The following is a 15,428-nucleotide window of genomic DNA, read 5'->3' on the forward strand; positions in this document are numbered from 1 at the left end:
CTTGTTCATCTGCTTTCCTGTATTATTTATTAATAACAATGTTTTGCCTTCACACATAAACATTATAAGTCAGATATCTGTCAGTTATTCTCCGTATATTTTCACAACAGGCTCATTCATTCAGCTTGAAAGCTTTTCTAGAAATGACTGAATATTTTTGTTTTCAGGAAATATTTTTGAATTTCATTGGAAGCTACACAAATTTTTTGAGTAAAAGTATCACAAATTGTACCTAAGGTTTAGATAGCTTTGCATTGAAAACAGATAGAAATTCCCTTCAAAGGGCGTATTACTTTTTTTGTACTGTATACATTTGAGAGCCTTTCCCCTTTTCACTTTTAATTAATAAAGAATTTAGATACATTTTAAAGGGTTTTTTTGTATAGTTTTTCGCAATTACCCACTTCTACCGGAGTACAGAGTGTGTAACTTTTGCCACGTGTGGCTGAAATTCACACTCCTGCTGATCTTTAAAGCAACATCAGCCTCGGGGCGCAGATGGCCTAGAGGTCAACTTGCGCCCCATGTACGGAGGCTATAGTCCTTCAAGCGACCCCGGTTCAATTCCGACCTGTGGCTCCTTTCTCTCTCGCATGTCCTTTCCCACTCTCCCTCCCAATTTCCCACTCTATCCACTGTCCTGTCAAATAAAGGCAAAAAGTCACCCCCCTCCAAAAAAAAAAAAAAAAAAGCAACAGCAGCCTGAGGTGGGTTTAAACCTTTGGTAAAAAAAAGGGTTAATGAGTAGTCCATCATTAATCATGTTATACTGTTTGGTTGTTTGATTGATATTTGCATGTTTTAACATGCATTAGCTTTACATTTTATTGTATTCTATCCTCCAAAATGTCAGTGTTCTTTAAGATAACATTCTTGTTTTATTGAAAAAATAAATATTTTAATCACGCTATTACATTATATTGGTTTTGAATGTAATAAGATAAAGACATTTCAGCATACATATGTAGGATTGTTTTTTTCTGATAATGTCAGCACAGCCTTTAGTCCTCCTCTACACCCAGACACCTCTCTGTAAGCTCACCTGGCCTGCCCTGAAAAGGGAGAGGTTCAACCTAATTGTGCTCTCTATCCAGTGCAAACACAATGCGTGCGTGGCAGCCCCATCCCTGTTTACTGTAAATGGGAGCCTTTGTTGTGTCTGTGTACTCAGTCTTTCACACTTCAATCCAGAAATATACTCGAAACCTGACGCAAAGCTGGTCATTGTCCTAAGTCTTATTAATATTATCTTATTGTTATGCACATATGTATGCACACACATGCAAACATAGTGTCTCCTTTTCAACTCTTTTTCTTAGATGTCACAAATAGTGACTTCAAGTAAAGCATACACAAGTAAAAAGAAAAGTCCTTTCCATGTCGCTTGGTTTTGATCCATTTTGATCTAATTTATATACTCAAACAAATCTCATCCAATCAGGTTGCAGCTTCAGATGACGTCACTGATCATGCTAGCGGGGATACTCGTCTTCTTGTGAGACAAGTTAAGATAAATGTCTTTGTAACCTTGCCAACAGGTCCAACACCTGGCTGTCAGATTGAAGACTTGATAGCAGAGACATATTTATATACATGTACCACACTGCTCTCATGCTCTAAATCCTCACACATTTGACAACTTCATGTGCTCCTTCTGCTCAGAAATAACAGCCAGGCTTATTAAACGCTGTCACGACGGTGACATTCGGAGAATATTGAGTCATAGTTACAAAGAACATCATGGACGCACTGTTTATCCGCGTGCTCACGTGACTACACAAACAGAGGGTGGAGGCTTGCTGGGCCACATTTTAGGAGCTGTCAGAGAGATGAAGGAGCACCCAGATGGTACTTCCAAGCAGCCGCCCGACAAGCCCTCGGGATATAGGTGGGGTTTGCTAGCTAGTCGTGCAGCTGTACTGGTATGTCACCTGAACTTTTCTCCGACCTCACCCTCACTACATGTTCATGTTTGTGCCTCACAGACGAGTCACACATTGGAAAGGTTATGAACTCGGATGAGTATCAGGTCAGCAGCTGAAGTCTAGATAGGTGAATTGAAAGAATTTGCTCACAGTTTAGCTGTACATTTTAAGGGCTGTGTTTTAGCATAGCAGAATGCTAACATGCTGGTATTTTTTTTGGTAAATGATATCCTATTTACATGATTAAGTTAAGATTAACATGATAGTATAATTTACTAGCAACAGACACACTAAACACAAACATGTTGTTAGTGCCATGAGTTTTCCTGTAGTTTGACTGACTCATGTATTGGGGATCAGAAAAGTGATATGGAGTCGGGAATACGAATGTCTTTGTGGAGTTCTGTGGAATTCTGTCCAACAGACATTGTATACTAACCATGGATTTATCATGAGTACCTGGAAACTGGGCACAGACATGGCACCTATTTAGTCTAATAAGAATTCTTCACTTTATAAGAAGTATCTTCTGTGGTATTAATATGCTCATCAGTCCGTCTCCTCAGGCCCTGGCAGCAAATTTCCTCTGATCAGAATACTTCATATTGTGATTATGTCTCAGGTTTTTTCATATATTTTCCTTGGTTTGAGTCAAATTCTATAAACTTTTAACCTTTCTAGATAGAAAAAAAAAGAATCCTAATAAGCTAGTTTGACCTTGTTTGCACTGTAAGGTGTCCTGCTATTAGTTTTTTTGGGGGAAAATATCTATTTCATAATGGTGGTCTACAAGGAAAATGCTTTTCAAATATTTTCCTGCAATACCACAAGTGGCCACTAGGGAAAAGTAAAAGTAAGGCGCAGCAGAGCATCGTACTCATGTCATGTCATGTCTCTTGTCACAAATCCATGATACTGAGTGACAAGCGACATGCAGCTAGTATGGTAAAAAAAAAAACCTTGGTGTTATCCTTTGAGACCACCTATGTGTACAATACTTCAGCGTTCACTAATGTAGGACTTGAAGTGTTACCATGTGAATGATCACTGAATGGTATTTATTTAATGTTATCAGGAGAAAGACATTGTTTATTCATCAAACCAGTCAACTTTGGTCAATTAGCAACTTTAACATTTTTTGAGAATGCACATATGACAATGACAACAAAAGGTATATGGTCTGTACGAAATAAATAGCAACATTGCTCATTTACAGCTTGGCTGAGGAAATAAACAAAAACAAAAGGGTTAATCTTCATATTAAAAAGGCATACAGATGAGTTGTGATACTCATGAACTCACTAATTGCTCAACAAAAAAAATGCTCTCCTTTTTAAATAAAGCTTTTCAGTTTTAATATGCACCTTCAAGAGCCTGTTATAGTTAAATAAATAGAATGCTTTCCATTTTTAACATGCACATCCAATTTGCCTGGGGAAAGTATTTACACTTCACTGATCCTACATGTCTCCACTTCTCCGCACTTTTTTTCCTCTCATACATACACAACTGTACAGTCACTCTTGCAGACATGCTGCACCTATTCACTATTAACACAATATCTAAACCTATTGAAAGTGATCAAAATGCTAACAGTGAACATGGAACTCCATGTAGTGTGAAGAAGAAACTGTTCAAACACCACATCTTAACCATGGGGGGGGGGGGGGGGGGGCAGGGCTTACAAAAAGATTTAGTTTACAATGATCATGCACTGTATAAATTCACTGTGTTATTTGGTTTGTGTAATAGGTGGCACCAATATCTACTTGTTTTCTTTAAGTGAACAAAGAAAAGAGTAATATCTCCTGTGACGGATAACATTCCTACCGGATAATCTCTAACAATATTTAAGTCTTTACCCCCCAAGGAGCTTCACCGTCCTACAACAAGTGGTTTTACTATCTTTGCGTAATCTTCAGCACTTAGCCAGGAGACACTGCAAGGAGGTGTTTCTTCTGTCAAGTCCGTGTTGGTGGAGAAAAAACTCCCGGCCTTCGTGCTTCAGGGTTGAGATGGGCAGTTTATTCTGTGCTGATGTTTTCCTCTTTTTTCCCCCCACTTTTTTTCTCTTTCATGATGCAAAATAAGAGTTCTGCATTGAGTAGAGGCGATCAATGGGGTTTCCCACGCGGGCCTGCATGGAGTTGACTTCTGACGATGCCATGAAGCAGTCACTGAGGCTGGTTAAAGACGTGTCGCTGTCTATGTCATGGAAAGCAGAGTCATTACCTGCAAAGAGAGACGATACAGAGACAGCCGTCAGGATACGGTGGCAGAGATGTCAATCACACAAAAAAAAAACGCACCAACGCCCCACTCTGACTATGAAACCCATGCAATCTTGTAGTTTAGATTTATAGCAGCCTTGGGAAATTATAATTACTAATAGTCACTTTGAGAAATCGCTGTTGTGTGTCATCACAATCCAGAGAAGTGTTTTGTTAGTTATCATCAAAGCTCACTTTTTGCTGCCCTCGCTGGGACAATTGCGGTCTAAGAGGGAGCATGTAAACAAGGGGCATCCTCCTAAAAGATCTGGTTAATAGCAACCGTTTCCGCCTTTCATAAAACCTCAACGTGTTATTTCTCTGGAGGGAATAGTTAACTTTATTACACTCTGGATCTTAATGATAGTGTTGCACAAAATGGGGACAGTGATTTGAGACATATCTTTTAATGCCTTGCCAATATTGTTCTTTTCCCCAAACCAAAGGCGAGTGATGAGACGGGGGATTTGGGTTCTTACTACCGAGAAGAACTAAATGGAGGCAAATTATAAGGAAGTTATGAACTTGAGGAAATGGTCCCTCTGGGGCCTGTTGAGGACATCACTTAGAAATGTGTTATTCCAGTTACATCCTGTGGACTAACTCTTGATTGACTGAATTTTTCCCCCCCGTCCTTGTTTGTGTTTTAATTCCTTCCTGCGTCACAAAGAAATCAGATGCTTGTTGTTTTCACATTCTGATTCATCAATTACTGTTTGGATTGTATTTATATGGAGCTGTCCCCACTGACCACATGTTTTTGCCACCATGGGAAAACGTCATCAGTAACGGGGTATGTTTTAAGAAGAGGGGGCGGGGAGTTAAAACCATATTAAACAGATTTTAAAATGAACTTGAAAACCCACTCGGTTGGGTGTTATCTCATGTGGGAGGAGAAGCTGATCGTACCTCTCTGTGAGCGGCTTTAAATCAGGGGGGCTGCGGCTAAAACACATGTCCCACGCTGGGGAGCTATGAGGTTGATCAAGGGACAGGCATGTGTGTGTTTTTAAAAGCATGAGTGGGTGGGTGTATTTTTTTTTTTTTTTCTTCCAGTAGTTTGTGGATGCTCACCATATGGGTTCATGTGGTCCCCGGGCATCTGTGGGGGGGTGAGCCCCTGTTGGAATGGGTCCGTGCTGTAGCCGTTCTGATCCATGGCGACCAGCTGCTGCTGTGGCGGAGCCAGCGGTGTGAAGGAGTTCATCATTCCCTCCATCCTATTGGACATCACCTCTGCAAGGCAATGAGAGCAAAACTATTACAGGAAATGCAAACATATAGTAAACCACCTGGGATGAGTTTGCAGGATGTAAATGAACCCACGCACTATAAATGGCCGAGGGGAACCAGGAGGATGAAGGCGTAAAACAGTAGTACCATGCTTCTCCCTAGTAGTTTCCCATTCATACCTGGTCATTTGACATCTCCTCAAGCTGAACTATATCAGACTTCCACTTCCAAAAGCCTGCTTTATTTGCCTGTGTCTGTTAGTGTTCCCATGGAAACCTACAGTTGTTCCCCCATGGGGCTTCTCCCACAATTCCCCAACAACACAGCTCTTGGCTGATCGACTTGCAAAAGAAAAAAACTCTTGTGGCTTTATCACTGCCCCCCCCCCCCCCCACCTCCCACACTGTCCTTTGCAGTGGCTTTGCAAAATGACGTCTTTGGCGACCAAACAATTTTTCTGTCTTCTGACACAGAATTATTTTTTCAGTGTGACAATGAAGTTGTGAAGTCTTTTCTCACAACACATCAGACAATAATGTAACAACAGCGAGAAGACGCTCACACTATATGATACATACCTATATGATACTTTTCTATTATATTGCTGCTCATATAAAGCTTAAACTATCTTTATATACTCTATGTTTCAGATCATATAGCAATCTCTGATACAAATATTTTCCTCTGCAGTAATATAATTGCATCTACTCTTCCTCCCTTTTTTAAAATACCTATGAATCTATGAATACTATATGTTTCCACGTCACACTTGTCATTTCCCACCTACTTAACAGTGATCACGTTATATTTCTGATGTCACAAAATCATGCTTTTTAAAAACACAACTTAACAGAGATTTCAGGTAAATGTGAAAAATGTTTCAGTCTCTGCACGTCCAAACAGTGAAGTAACAGTAACAAAGGGAAACGTATCTTTCAAATGCCCCCCCACACCAAAAAGGAAAAAGAAAAAAGTTTTTATATAGCAACTGAGAAATTTCCCAGACAAAGAGCTTTGAGCCAGTGATCTCCTGTGTGTGTGCAGGGTAAGTGGAGTTTCATACCTTGGCCCAGTCTCTGAGAATTCTGTTGTTCTTGTTGTTGCTGCTGTCTTCTTGCCAACTTCTTCATCTGAAACGAGAGGAGTCAAAGTTGTGAGGAGCCCCCAAAACTAACATGCGCTCTTTAATTTAAAAAGGATGCTCCTTGCTGTTCACCCTCAAGTGAACCGCACAGAATCAGTATGTGAGTGCACTTCATTGTCGAGTATCAAAGCTTTTCAGGAGATAATCATCAGAAAAGAGGAGGGCGTAGACATTTAATGCAAGAGTGAGCTAGATTTGCAACTCCTTGTGCGCTCTTTTTTTTTTTTTTTTTTTTGGACATTTGTGAAAGGAATGCAGTGATAAGTTTAACACACATAGTTGTGCTGATTTATTAGCAAGGACTCTGAGATGAAACAAGGCTGTTGTATGTAGACACCAAATCTGACTCATCCTCTGTGATTGCTGCTCTCACCTTAGCTCTCTGGTTCTGAAACCACACCTGCACCACCCGAACACTGAGTCCCGTCTCTGCGGCCAGTGTCTCCCGCACCTAAAACCACAGAGTCAAAAGGTTTGTAGCATTCCACATGAAATCAAAAATACTTCACAGAACACTGTAATACTTTGCCTCCTTAACATATCTGCCACATTTCCCAACAGGCACAGCACCTCTTTGATTTGCTTTGATTTCTTCCGAGTTTTGAATGAATACAGCAGTCGTTATTAGACCCCTTGGTTATTGACTCTTCAAAGCCTTGGCCCTGGGTGCAAGCGCCTGCATCAGGGCCGAGGCTGAGGAGGCAGTTCTTCTTTCTCAGTATGATATTTTGTGCAGGCGGACTGCGTTAGAGCAGCCTGCCTCAGTTAACACAGAACAGAAAGCTGCTCGCCACTTCAAAGCTGAGCTCTGAGGTGGGGGAGATTTTTTTAATTTGAGAATTTTATTTCTGAAACTACTGTAGGGCCTGTGGTCTGCATCTAAATATCCACTACTTCAAATACAAAAAAAAAAAAAAGATGTTGTTGCAGATTACTGAAAGTTTTCCTTACCTTTCTGCAGGGTTTTGAGGACACCTCAAAGGAGGCCTTGAAGGCCCGTCTCTGCTGAGTGGTCAGTATGGTTCGTGGTCTTTTGGGCCTCCTGGGATCCTTCCCATCATCCCCCTTCCCCTGGCCTGCGATGCCTTTCTCTGGCTTGATATCCAACTCCTCATCATCACTTTTCTCTGCAGAAAGAGACATCATTTTCAGTACAAGCTTGAACCGACTACACCCTGACAGTCTGATGATAAATATATTCTGGTTCTTCCCAATTCTGGAAGATTCACACAGCACAAGTACATAATCAAAGGAGACACATGTGTTTCTGATACTTTGTTATCAATTTATTACAAAAGGAAAAGGCCACATGTACGATTAGACTTTCAGGAGGCTGCCGCTCTTGCTCTTGGAGAGAACAGTGAAATATGCACATTTGTCATTGAACTGGACACTGCGTCACGTGAAATTTATGGCGCTCAGCTTTGTCTGATTTACACTAAATCAATCTCTGATAAGAATACTACATCGAGTGCAACATGAAAAAGGCAACAAGAGAACATATGGGAAATGCATCTCACATGACACAGCAAGGAAGTCCAACTTATGTTTTTGCTCCATTTCCCCCTAAAATAATGACATCCTTCATACGGATTGCTAAATTTCTACTGTCAGCGGCAGGATATTGCAGTCCTAGGGAGTCAAATCTGTATTTTTTATGCTTTTATCTTACAAAATGCAATAATAATGTAACAGGAGCTTGGATTGAGTTCTTCATTAAGGAAAGCCTTGTTAGTTTATCTTAACACCTTAAAGCCAGTTTGCTGTTTGCAGCTATTTCTTTTCAAATAACGTATTTAAAAACTTTAAAGAATAAAAGAGCACTATGTTAAATTTAAGAGGAACTTCATGAGTTATTCTTACATTTGATGTTATGATCCGAATTTTGTATGTACTAAAAAAGAGTGTGAAGAATGTTGTGCAACTTGAAAGTTGATACATACCATATTGGGAAAGAGTAAAAAAATAGATAATTAAGAATTTAGGGTCTGAGTTTTTAAACACTTTAAACCATTTTTGGGGCTGAATTTCAAATTAATTTCACTTCCCATAAAGGCCAAACAAGAATGACACGAATGAATGAATAAGAGAAACATCCGTCTCTTTGTTTTGCTGAAAACAAGTGTTTCCAAATCTAAACCAGCAGTGTTGGTAATGACTCCTAATGATTTTGGGGTCTAGTTTCTGTAAGAAGAGACACATATGATTTCTCATTGTTATCTGATAAGTTAAAAAAAAAAAACCTACACTCTCCCACATGCCGAGGTTAACCTCTCCTCATGTCGACATTTTCTCTATGTCTCGAGATCCGGAGGCATCGCACAAAAGACATGCCTGTGCGATACGCCGGGACACAAACCGAACGAGGAAGACGCAGAGCAAATATTCCCACAAGTTGACAAAAGTTGACACAGGCACAGATGTATTTGACAAATTCCCTCGCTTTTGTGCATGTCTAAATGTGAGCCAGATGGTGGTGAACAGTGAGGCTTGGCGAGATGCCTCGTTGTGTGTGGAGGCTACAGGCGAGCAACACTCGAGCTGATAAGAGCGGAGGAGCAGGCTTTCTGCAGAAAGGCCCCAAATCCCTCTGTCACTCATCATGATACAGTGATTTAATTCTTTCCAGCACCAGACCCTGCCCACGCATGGAGGGCCATTAATACAGGGGGGGCTTGGCTTCGTCCTTTTCCCCCTTCCTACTGTATCAGAAACCTACGCTCAACGCTTGAATTAGAATGCTAGGAAATTAGCCATTGTAAAGCAGCAGATGGAGCCTTCTTAGAAGTTTTTACTATGTGGGTTTCATGCGAGACAGAATCTCTGATATCCAAGCAGAAACCTGGCAACAAGTTAGAGGAAAAATAAAAAATGTTTCTTTCTGTTAAAGCTACTAATATTGCCCTTAAACCAGTTCATCATGTTGGATGTCTTCATTGGCTACCGCAGGGATGGAGCGGAGCACACAGAATACAACACCAGGGTGCCATGTGATGATCGCACCCCGGTGTCGTTCTCGCTCCTGTGTGAGAGGGTGCAGAGGGGCTCACCTGAGTCTGAGTCATCCGGGCTGACTGAGCTGAGTAAGTCTTTCTCCCTCTCGTAGTCGATCTTGCAGAGCAGCTGACCCTCCTTCAGGACAAACTCGTCGCCCTTCCTCAGCTGCCGGTCGCACACGCAGCAGCAGAAGCAGTTGAGGTGGTAGACGCACTCCAGAGCTCGCATCACAAACTCCGTGGGGGCGATCTTCTCCATGCAGCCGCTGCACTTGGTCGCAAACAACCTGCAGAAGAAGAAGGAAAAAATGATTGTGGGCGTGCTGATGAAATAAAAACGAAACGAAAAAAGAACTATGTCGTTCATTGTTTATATGATTATTTAAAATGTTTCTCATTTGAATGAATATTGAATTTTGCACAATTAAACTAAATGTACAGCAAAAATGTGCAAGTTTTGAACAGATTTGAATTCATAGAGCACATCCATGTCCCTTAGACCCTTCTGCACCCTTGTTCAGTTCAACACATTCAGGGGTATATGCTGTTATGTCGTCATTTTGTCTGGTATGACAAAAGACCATTTGCCCATCAAGTTTTTTTGATGAAGAGTCAAGTTGGCCCGGCTGGTCCTGTGGGCAGCCAAGGAGGTGACTCTATTGGCTGCAGCTCTTCTGTTAAAACTTTGAGGGGTAGGTCCACCCGCCTCTCGTCATTTCTAGTGAGCCCAGACATGGGCACCCTAACCCCCTCACCCTCATCTAAAAAGAAGCTGGATCATGTTCTAGTGCAGTGAAAATCCTCCTGATCCTTATCAAGCCTTCGCTGACATTTTTCTTTCATAACGTGGACCCTCTATATGCATCAGATACCTTATCAGGGACCGTGATTCATTGCTGACTACTGAGCCGCCCTCTGGTCTGTTCATATGTCATCTTACTGTCTAATATCATGGCTCCACACTGCCTCTATCTCCATATCCTCGACAACACCTCCATCTTCTTTTATATGCTTTCACAAGGATGCTAGCATTGTTTTATTGGTGACTGAGAGGCATTTAATTCGTCTCTCTGTTGTTCACAAGAAGCCACATTAAATGGAGCAAGAAGGCAGGGAGTGTGGTTGATCTTGTCCAGCCGTAAAGCTGGATTTATTAGCGGCCTCTTTGTTTGCCCTGGTCTGGAAGACAGCTGGCAACCGCCTATCTATTTGTGGTGAACATCTATTTCATTGTGCAAGGCAGAGAGGCAGAGAGAGAGGAGCGATTGACATCATCTGCTGGTTTCGGGACAGGGATGAGCGATAGTGATGAATATAATGTGTAAATATGAGTGCAGGGAAACCAAAGGAAGGTTTTGTTATGCTAATGTTGTTATAGGTGCTGATTGAGTGCTGATACTCTGTGTGTGTACGAGTGTGCGCATGTGTGTTCACACTTGTATGAGCAGCTGCATGCATGCTGGAAACAAGGTGGTGTGTTTTCAATGCAGCCTTTTAAATTATTATGCTCATCAGATACACATCAACAGAGCTACTCTTTATGTTATCTTAATTACATGACATCTCTTTTTTTTTTTTGTTGTACTGTTTGATCCATCGGCACCTCATTCTGATACAAAAATGCAGCTTTTGAGACCTTTTTTTTCTTTGCAGCAGCAAAACAACAGAGATATCTGAAAACTGGCACTCCCAGGGTTCATACAATCCTTTAATCTTTCATTTATTACAACAAGTTAAGAAGATTATTATTCAACTATGGAAAAACCTCAAGGATAATCCCTTGAATAAGACATTTTGGCATGTTTCTCAAACAAGCAAGGATCTAGTTTTAGTGACCTGCCAACCTGGATCTATCTGCTAAACAAACCTCCAAGTTTGTATGCTGAAAAACGAAAAAGCAAATGCAATTGATGAAAAAAAGAAAAAAAAAAACAACACACACCTATAGAGATAAACTGAATATTCAGGGATTTCTTTTTTCCTGGTTAAGAGAGATTAGCGTGTTAACATGCTGTGATCAGGGAAAGGAGGTGATGAATCTGTCAAGACGAGTTCCCAGCTCTAACTCTAATGTGAAGCTAATGATTGCCGGCTTAAGCTAAGAATGAGGGCGAAAAAGTCGCGGAAATGACTTGTTAGCGCGGTTTTGATACGTCCAGGACTCTGCATTCACCTTCGACCGCTCTCTCAAATCTTCTCATCTAGATGAAAACATTCTCATTCAGCCCTCTTTCCTTTCTTCTTTCTCCTCGCCGAGTCTAATCTTGTAAGCCATTATTTTTCTATTTCCCCTCTCTGTCACTTTGCATTATTTTTGCTGCTGTAATTCCTATTCGTCCCTTCTGGAATCTTCCTGTCCTGCTTTGTCCTCGGGTCTAATCCGGACTTTCTGCCTGTTTTCAGTCCCCGGTCCCCATTCTCAGCGGGGTTCAGATGGAATAGCCATGCATGACGCCCCTTCTATGGCAACCACACCTCCACAGGAAGGCAACGGCGACTTTTCGGATGGGCAGAGAAGGCCTTTGAGAAGCTGGCAGCAGAAGTAAATCCTTCTCTAAGGAACAAGGAGAATTAGCAGGGAGCAGTGGACTAGGGATTTAACCCTACCCCTCTCCTTTGAAAGGCACAGTCGGTCCCACTCCTGCGGCTAGCCACAATCAAACAGAGGAGGAGTGGGGAGGTGGCAGCGGGGAGAGGAGAACACAAACTCCCTGAATGACACAAGCAGTGGATTGTGGAGGAGCCTAATCCCACTTTAATACCTTTCCAAGTTCAGCTGCTAAAGAATGCTCTTTAAAACAACACCACTGTGTGAGCAGTGAAGGTTGACCAGGGGGAGGCACGCCATTCAACCTCCCCAACATTACCTGATTAGTGGTTTGAGGAGCAGGCCAGAGGGCCAGCAAGCAAACGGGAGGCAAAGGAGGAGATGTAAATTATGATTTTATATCGAGAAAAACACATCAACAGGGGATGATGATAGTGTTAGCAGAAAAAACTGAGATTTCACAGCTCTTTGCGAGGCTCTTCTGGGATATAAAAGAGCTGTAGATGTGAGTGGAATCAGCCTTAAAGTGATTTAGGTGACTATTTACCACGTTCTGACTCTACTTGATCCCACTGACCCGACTGAAATCCACTTTCTGGACGTTCGGCTTGCCTGCGTAACATGACTCCCAGTGTTGCAGAGCCAGGCTTTAAGCTAGCCTGTGTTTAAAACACACCACAAAGAAGACCACCAGCATGTCCCCGCTCTCGCGTCTCCCCTCCTCCCTCACCTGAGCGCACAGATCAAGCGATGAGACCCTCCTGTGTGGATCAATGGCCACATCTCAAGCACAGAGAACTGTCAATATTTACCCAGGCCTCCCTAGAACTGGACTCATAAATGAAAAAAAAAAGAAAAAAAAAGAGCCTGTCTCAGCACAAAGCTCCGTCCCAGAGGAATCATTACGTCCCTCTTTTTAATCCTGTGTCCACGTACCTGTAATCCCTTGTCTGTTCTTTCTTACGTTATCTATGGTTTTCTCCTCCTCTCAGTGACAGATTATCACACTGCTGAGGCTTTTAATGCTACAGGGTGTGTTTTTTAAAAACACAACAACAACAACAAAAAAAAAAGAACAAGCCCAGACTGAGAAGAAAAAAAAAGAGCATTATGAGAAAGACAAAAATCAACAGGGAGCGACAGTTATTTTGTCTGACGAACACTTCAGCAGAGCAAAGTGCAGCTCAGAGACCACAGCCTCACTGCTGCTCTTCTTCTTCCCCCCTTTTCCCGGCACTTTGGAGAACTATGCACTCTCCCTTTGAACAGATTACAGGCAACTTAAAGTGTGACAACATCTTAAGCTCTCACCACATGTTGCCAATGATTTCCCTTCTACAGACATTACATTTAATGCTTCTGCCGCAGTGATAAGCATCAGGAGGACTGGGAGGGATAAAAGAAACCCAAAAGAATATAAAAAAAAAAAAAAGCTAGGGGAGGAGGGGTAAAGGAGTATGGAGCTGCTTATGGCGCTTGATAATCATGCTACATTTAGCAACACGTGCAACAGTCTCACCTACTCCCCTTTTGCTATTGAACAACACTCGCAGAAACACCATAACAATTTAGTGAAGAATAGGCAGGGCTATTATGTCACCGCATCCCTTCAAAGACAGAGGGGATGAGGATTAGCAAGGCAGCAGCTGTAAGCTATTACTTTGAAGATGGGCTCTTGTGTTGGAGCAGGAAACCTGTGGCCACGCCAATCATTGCCGAGGTGAGAGAAGAGGCCTGGGAGGCGGGTCAGACCAGGGCCTCCAGGCAGGACGAAGGGCGTGTGGAGCAGCCGGTCAAACGTGCTCGCCTGATATTATCTGATTAAGCTGCCAGGCTGCATGTTGAATATGACATTTCTTGACGGCTATAGCACAGCTGACAAATGTATTTAACTTTTTCCGTGCCTTTAAAGTGGATTATTTCGCTGAATTAATAGCTAGCTGGTTAGCCGAGCTACACAAACAAAAAAATCTAATTCTAGGGCAAAACAGTATTTAAGGACTTTTTGAATTTTAAGAAATACATCTTTTTGTTCATGCATTTAGATAGCACAGTTGCTAGGCAAACTATTCTCATGTTTTTTTTTAATCATAAATCAAAGAGCATGAAGTTAGCTTAAATTAGCATAAAGACATGTCATAGGGAAAGGGCCATACAAACTTTACAGCAAATGTTCAAGATCATGGGAAAGGTTTTTTTTTTTCTTCTTGCCAGCAATGAATCACATTTGGTTTCACAATGTTTTGGTTTCTTGCTAGAAGTTGGGTTCCACTCTCTTATCCCTTAGCATTAAGACTGGTGGGTAAAAAGCTAGCCTGGCTCTGCCCTTGGGTGATCAAATGTATCTCTTTATCATCAGCATCACAAATATGATGAAACATGTTCATGACTAATAAGCTCGTTGTTTTAGAGCTTAGCTAGCTGTTTACAGTTTCTTTATGCTAGGCCAAGCTAGCTAGTGGTGATGGCGTTACATCAGCGTCACAGGTATAAGTGGTATGCTTCCTCACTCACTTCTAATCTGATTATTGGCAAGAAAACACATTTCAGAAATTGTCCAATGGCTGTTTTAAAAGTTTACACGTCAAAGACATTTGTGGATTAATTTTCAGGTCTTATCTTGTTTTGTTTGGAAAGACAACAAACATATCTGTCTTATAGAGGCAGCAGAGTTCTCTGAACCTTTAAACAGCCTCTTCTCAGACACGCCTCAGTTTGTGAAAATTGGTTCTTTGCAACAGTATCAAGAGCTTTAGCTAAAGAGGAAAACATTTGATGCCCAGATGTTGACGGCAAACCTTTTCAACTTTGTCTCTCAACCTTGTGAAAATCACTTTGTTATGTATAGACCTGTAGTCCTTTAGATGCAACATGCACTCGGTGTTGGTTTAAAAATAGCACCCTGATTTGAGCTAACAATGATTTGATTGCTTGCAGAGGGACAGATGATAAAAGAAAGTTTTTTTTTTTTTACCACTATGGGTGTGTGTAAATAAAAGCAGCTAAAGCATTTCCTGCTTCATTCTTTCTTTATGAAAATGAGGTTAAAACAAAGTTAGAGCCTGCATCAGTAGTACACTAAGAAGAAGTGGGACCCATAACACTGCCTCCATAAAAGATCTGAGTAGCTGACCTTGTTTCATAGTATCAGCGTTTCTCTTTGGAGCATAGATTCATGGAGAGTAATGAAGCCAAATAAAAAGTGCCATCCTTCTGCTCCCAAAGGCCAGCTCCAGTCAGCTCTAAAAGCTGCTTAATCACCATCCCGTGCTTACTACATTAGCATAATAATGGCCTTTAAATTGAGGCTCT

The 15,428-nt window shown here is 41.6% G+C and overlaps 1 protein-coding gene across 6 annotated transcripts in view; it reads right to left on the reverse strand.

Moving 5' to 3' along the window:
• Window positions 1–2,962: 2,962 nt before the first annotated feature.
• Window positions 2,963–15,428, reverse strand: part of lmx1bb (LIM homeobox transcription factor 1, beta b) — a 59,517-nt gene continuing 47,051 nt past the window's right edge. For all 6 annotated transcript variants that reach the window (XM_065964241.1, XM_065964240.1, XM_020633072.3 and 3 more), the window contains 6 exons: window positions 9,623–9,855; window positions 7,524–7,699; window positions 6,946–7,023; window positions 6,492–6,558; window positions 5,270–5,431; window positions 2,963–4,157 (listed from right to left, as the gene is read on the reverse strand). In XM_065964241.1, the coding sequence (XP_065820313.1) occupies window positions 4,000–4,157; window positions 5,270–5,431; window positions 6,492–6,558; window positions 6,946–7,023; window positions 7,524–7,699; window positions 9,623–9,855 (874 nt within the window). In that variant the 3' untranslated portion in view covers window positions 2,963–3,999. The remainder of the gene's footprint in view (window positions 4,158–5,269; window positions 5,432–6,491; window positions 6,559–6,945; window positions 7,024–7,523; window positions 7,700–9,622; window positions 9,856–15,428) is intronic.

This window comes from Labrus bergylta, chromosome 2, assembly GCF_963930695.1.
Source record: "Labrus bergylta chromosome 2, fLabBer1.1, whole genome shotgun sequence".
Lineage (NCBI taxonomy): Eukaryota > Metazoa > Chordata > Actinopteri > Labriformes > Labridae > Labrus > Labrus bergylta.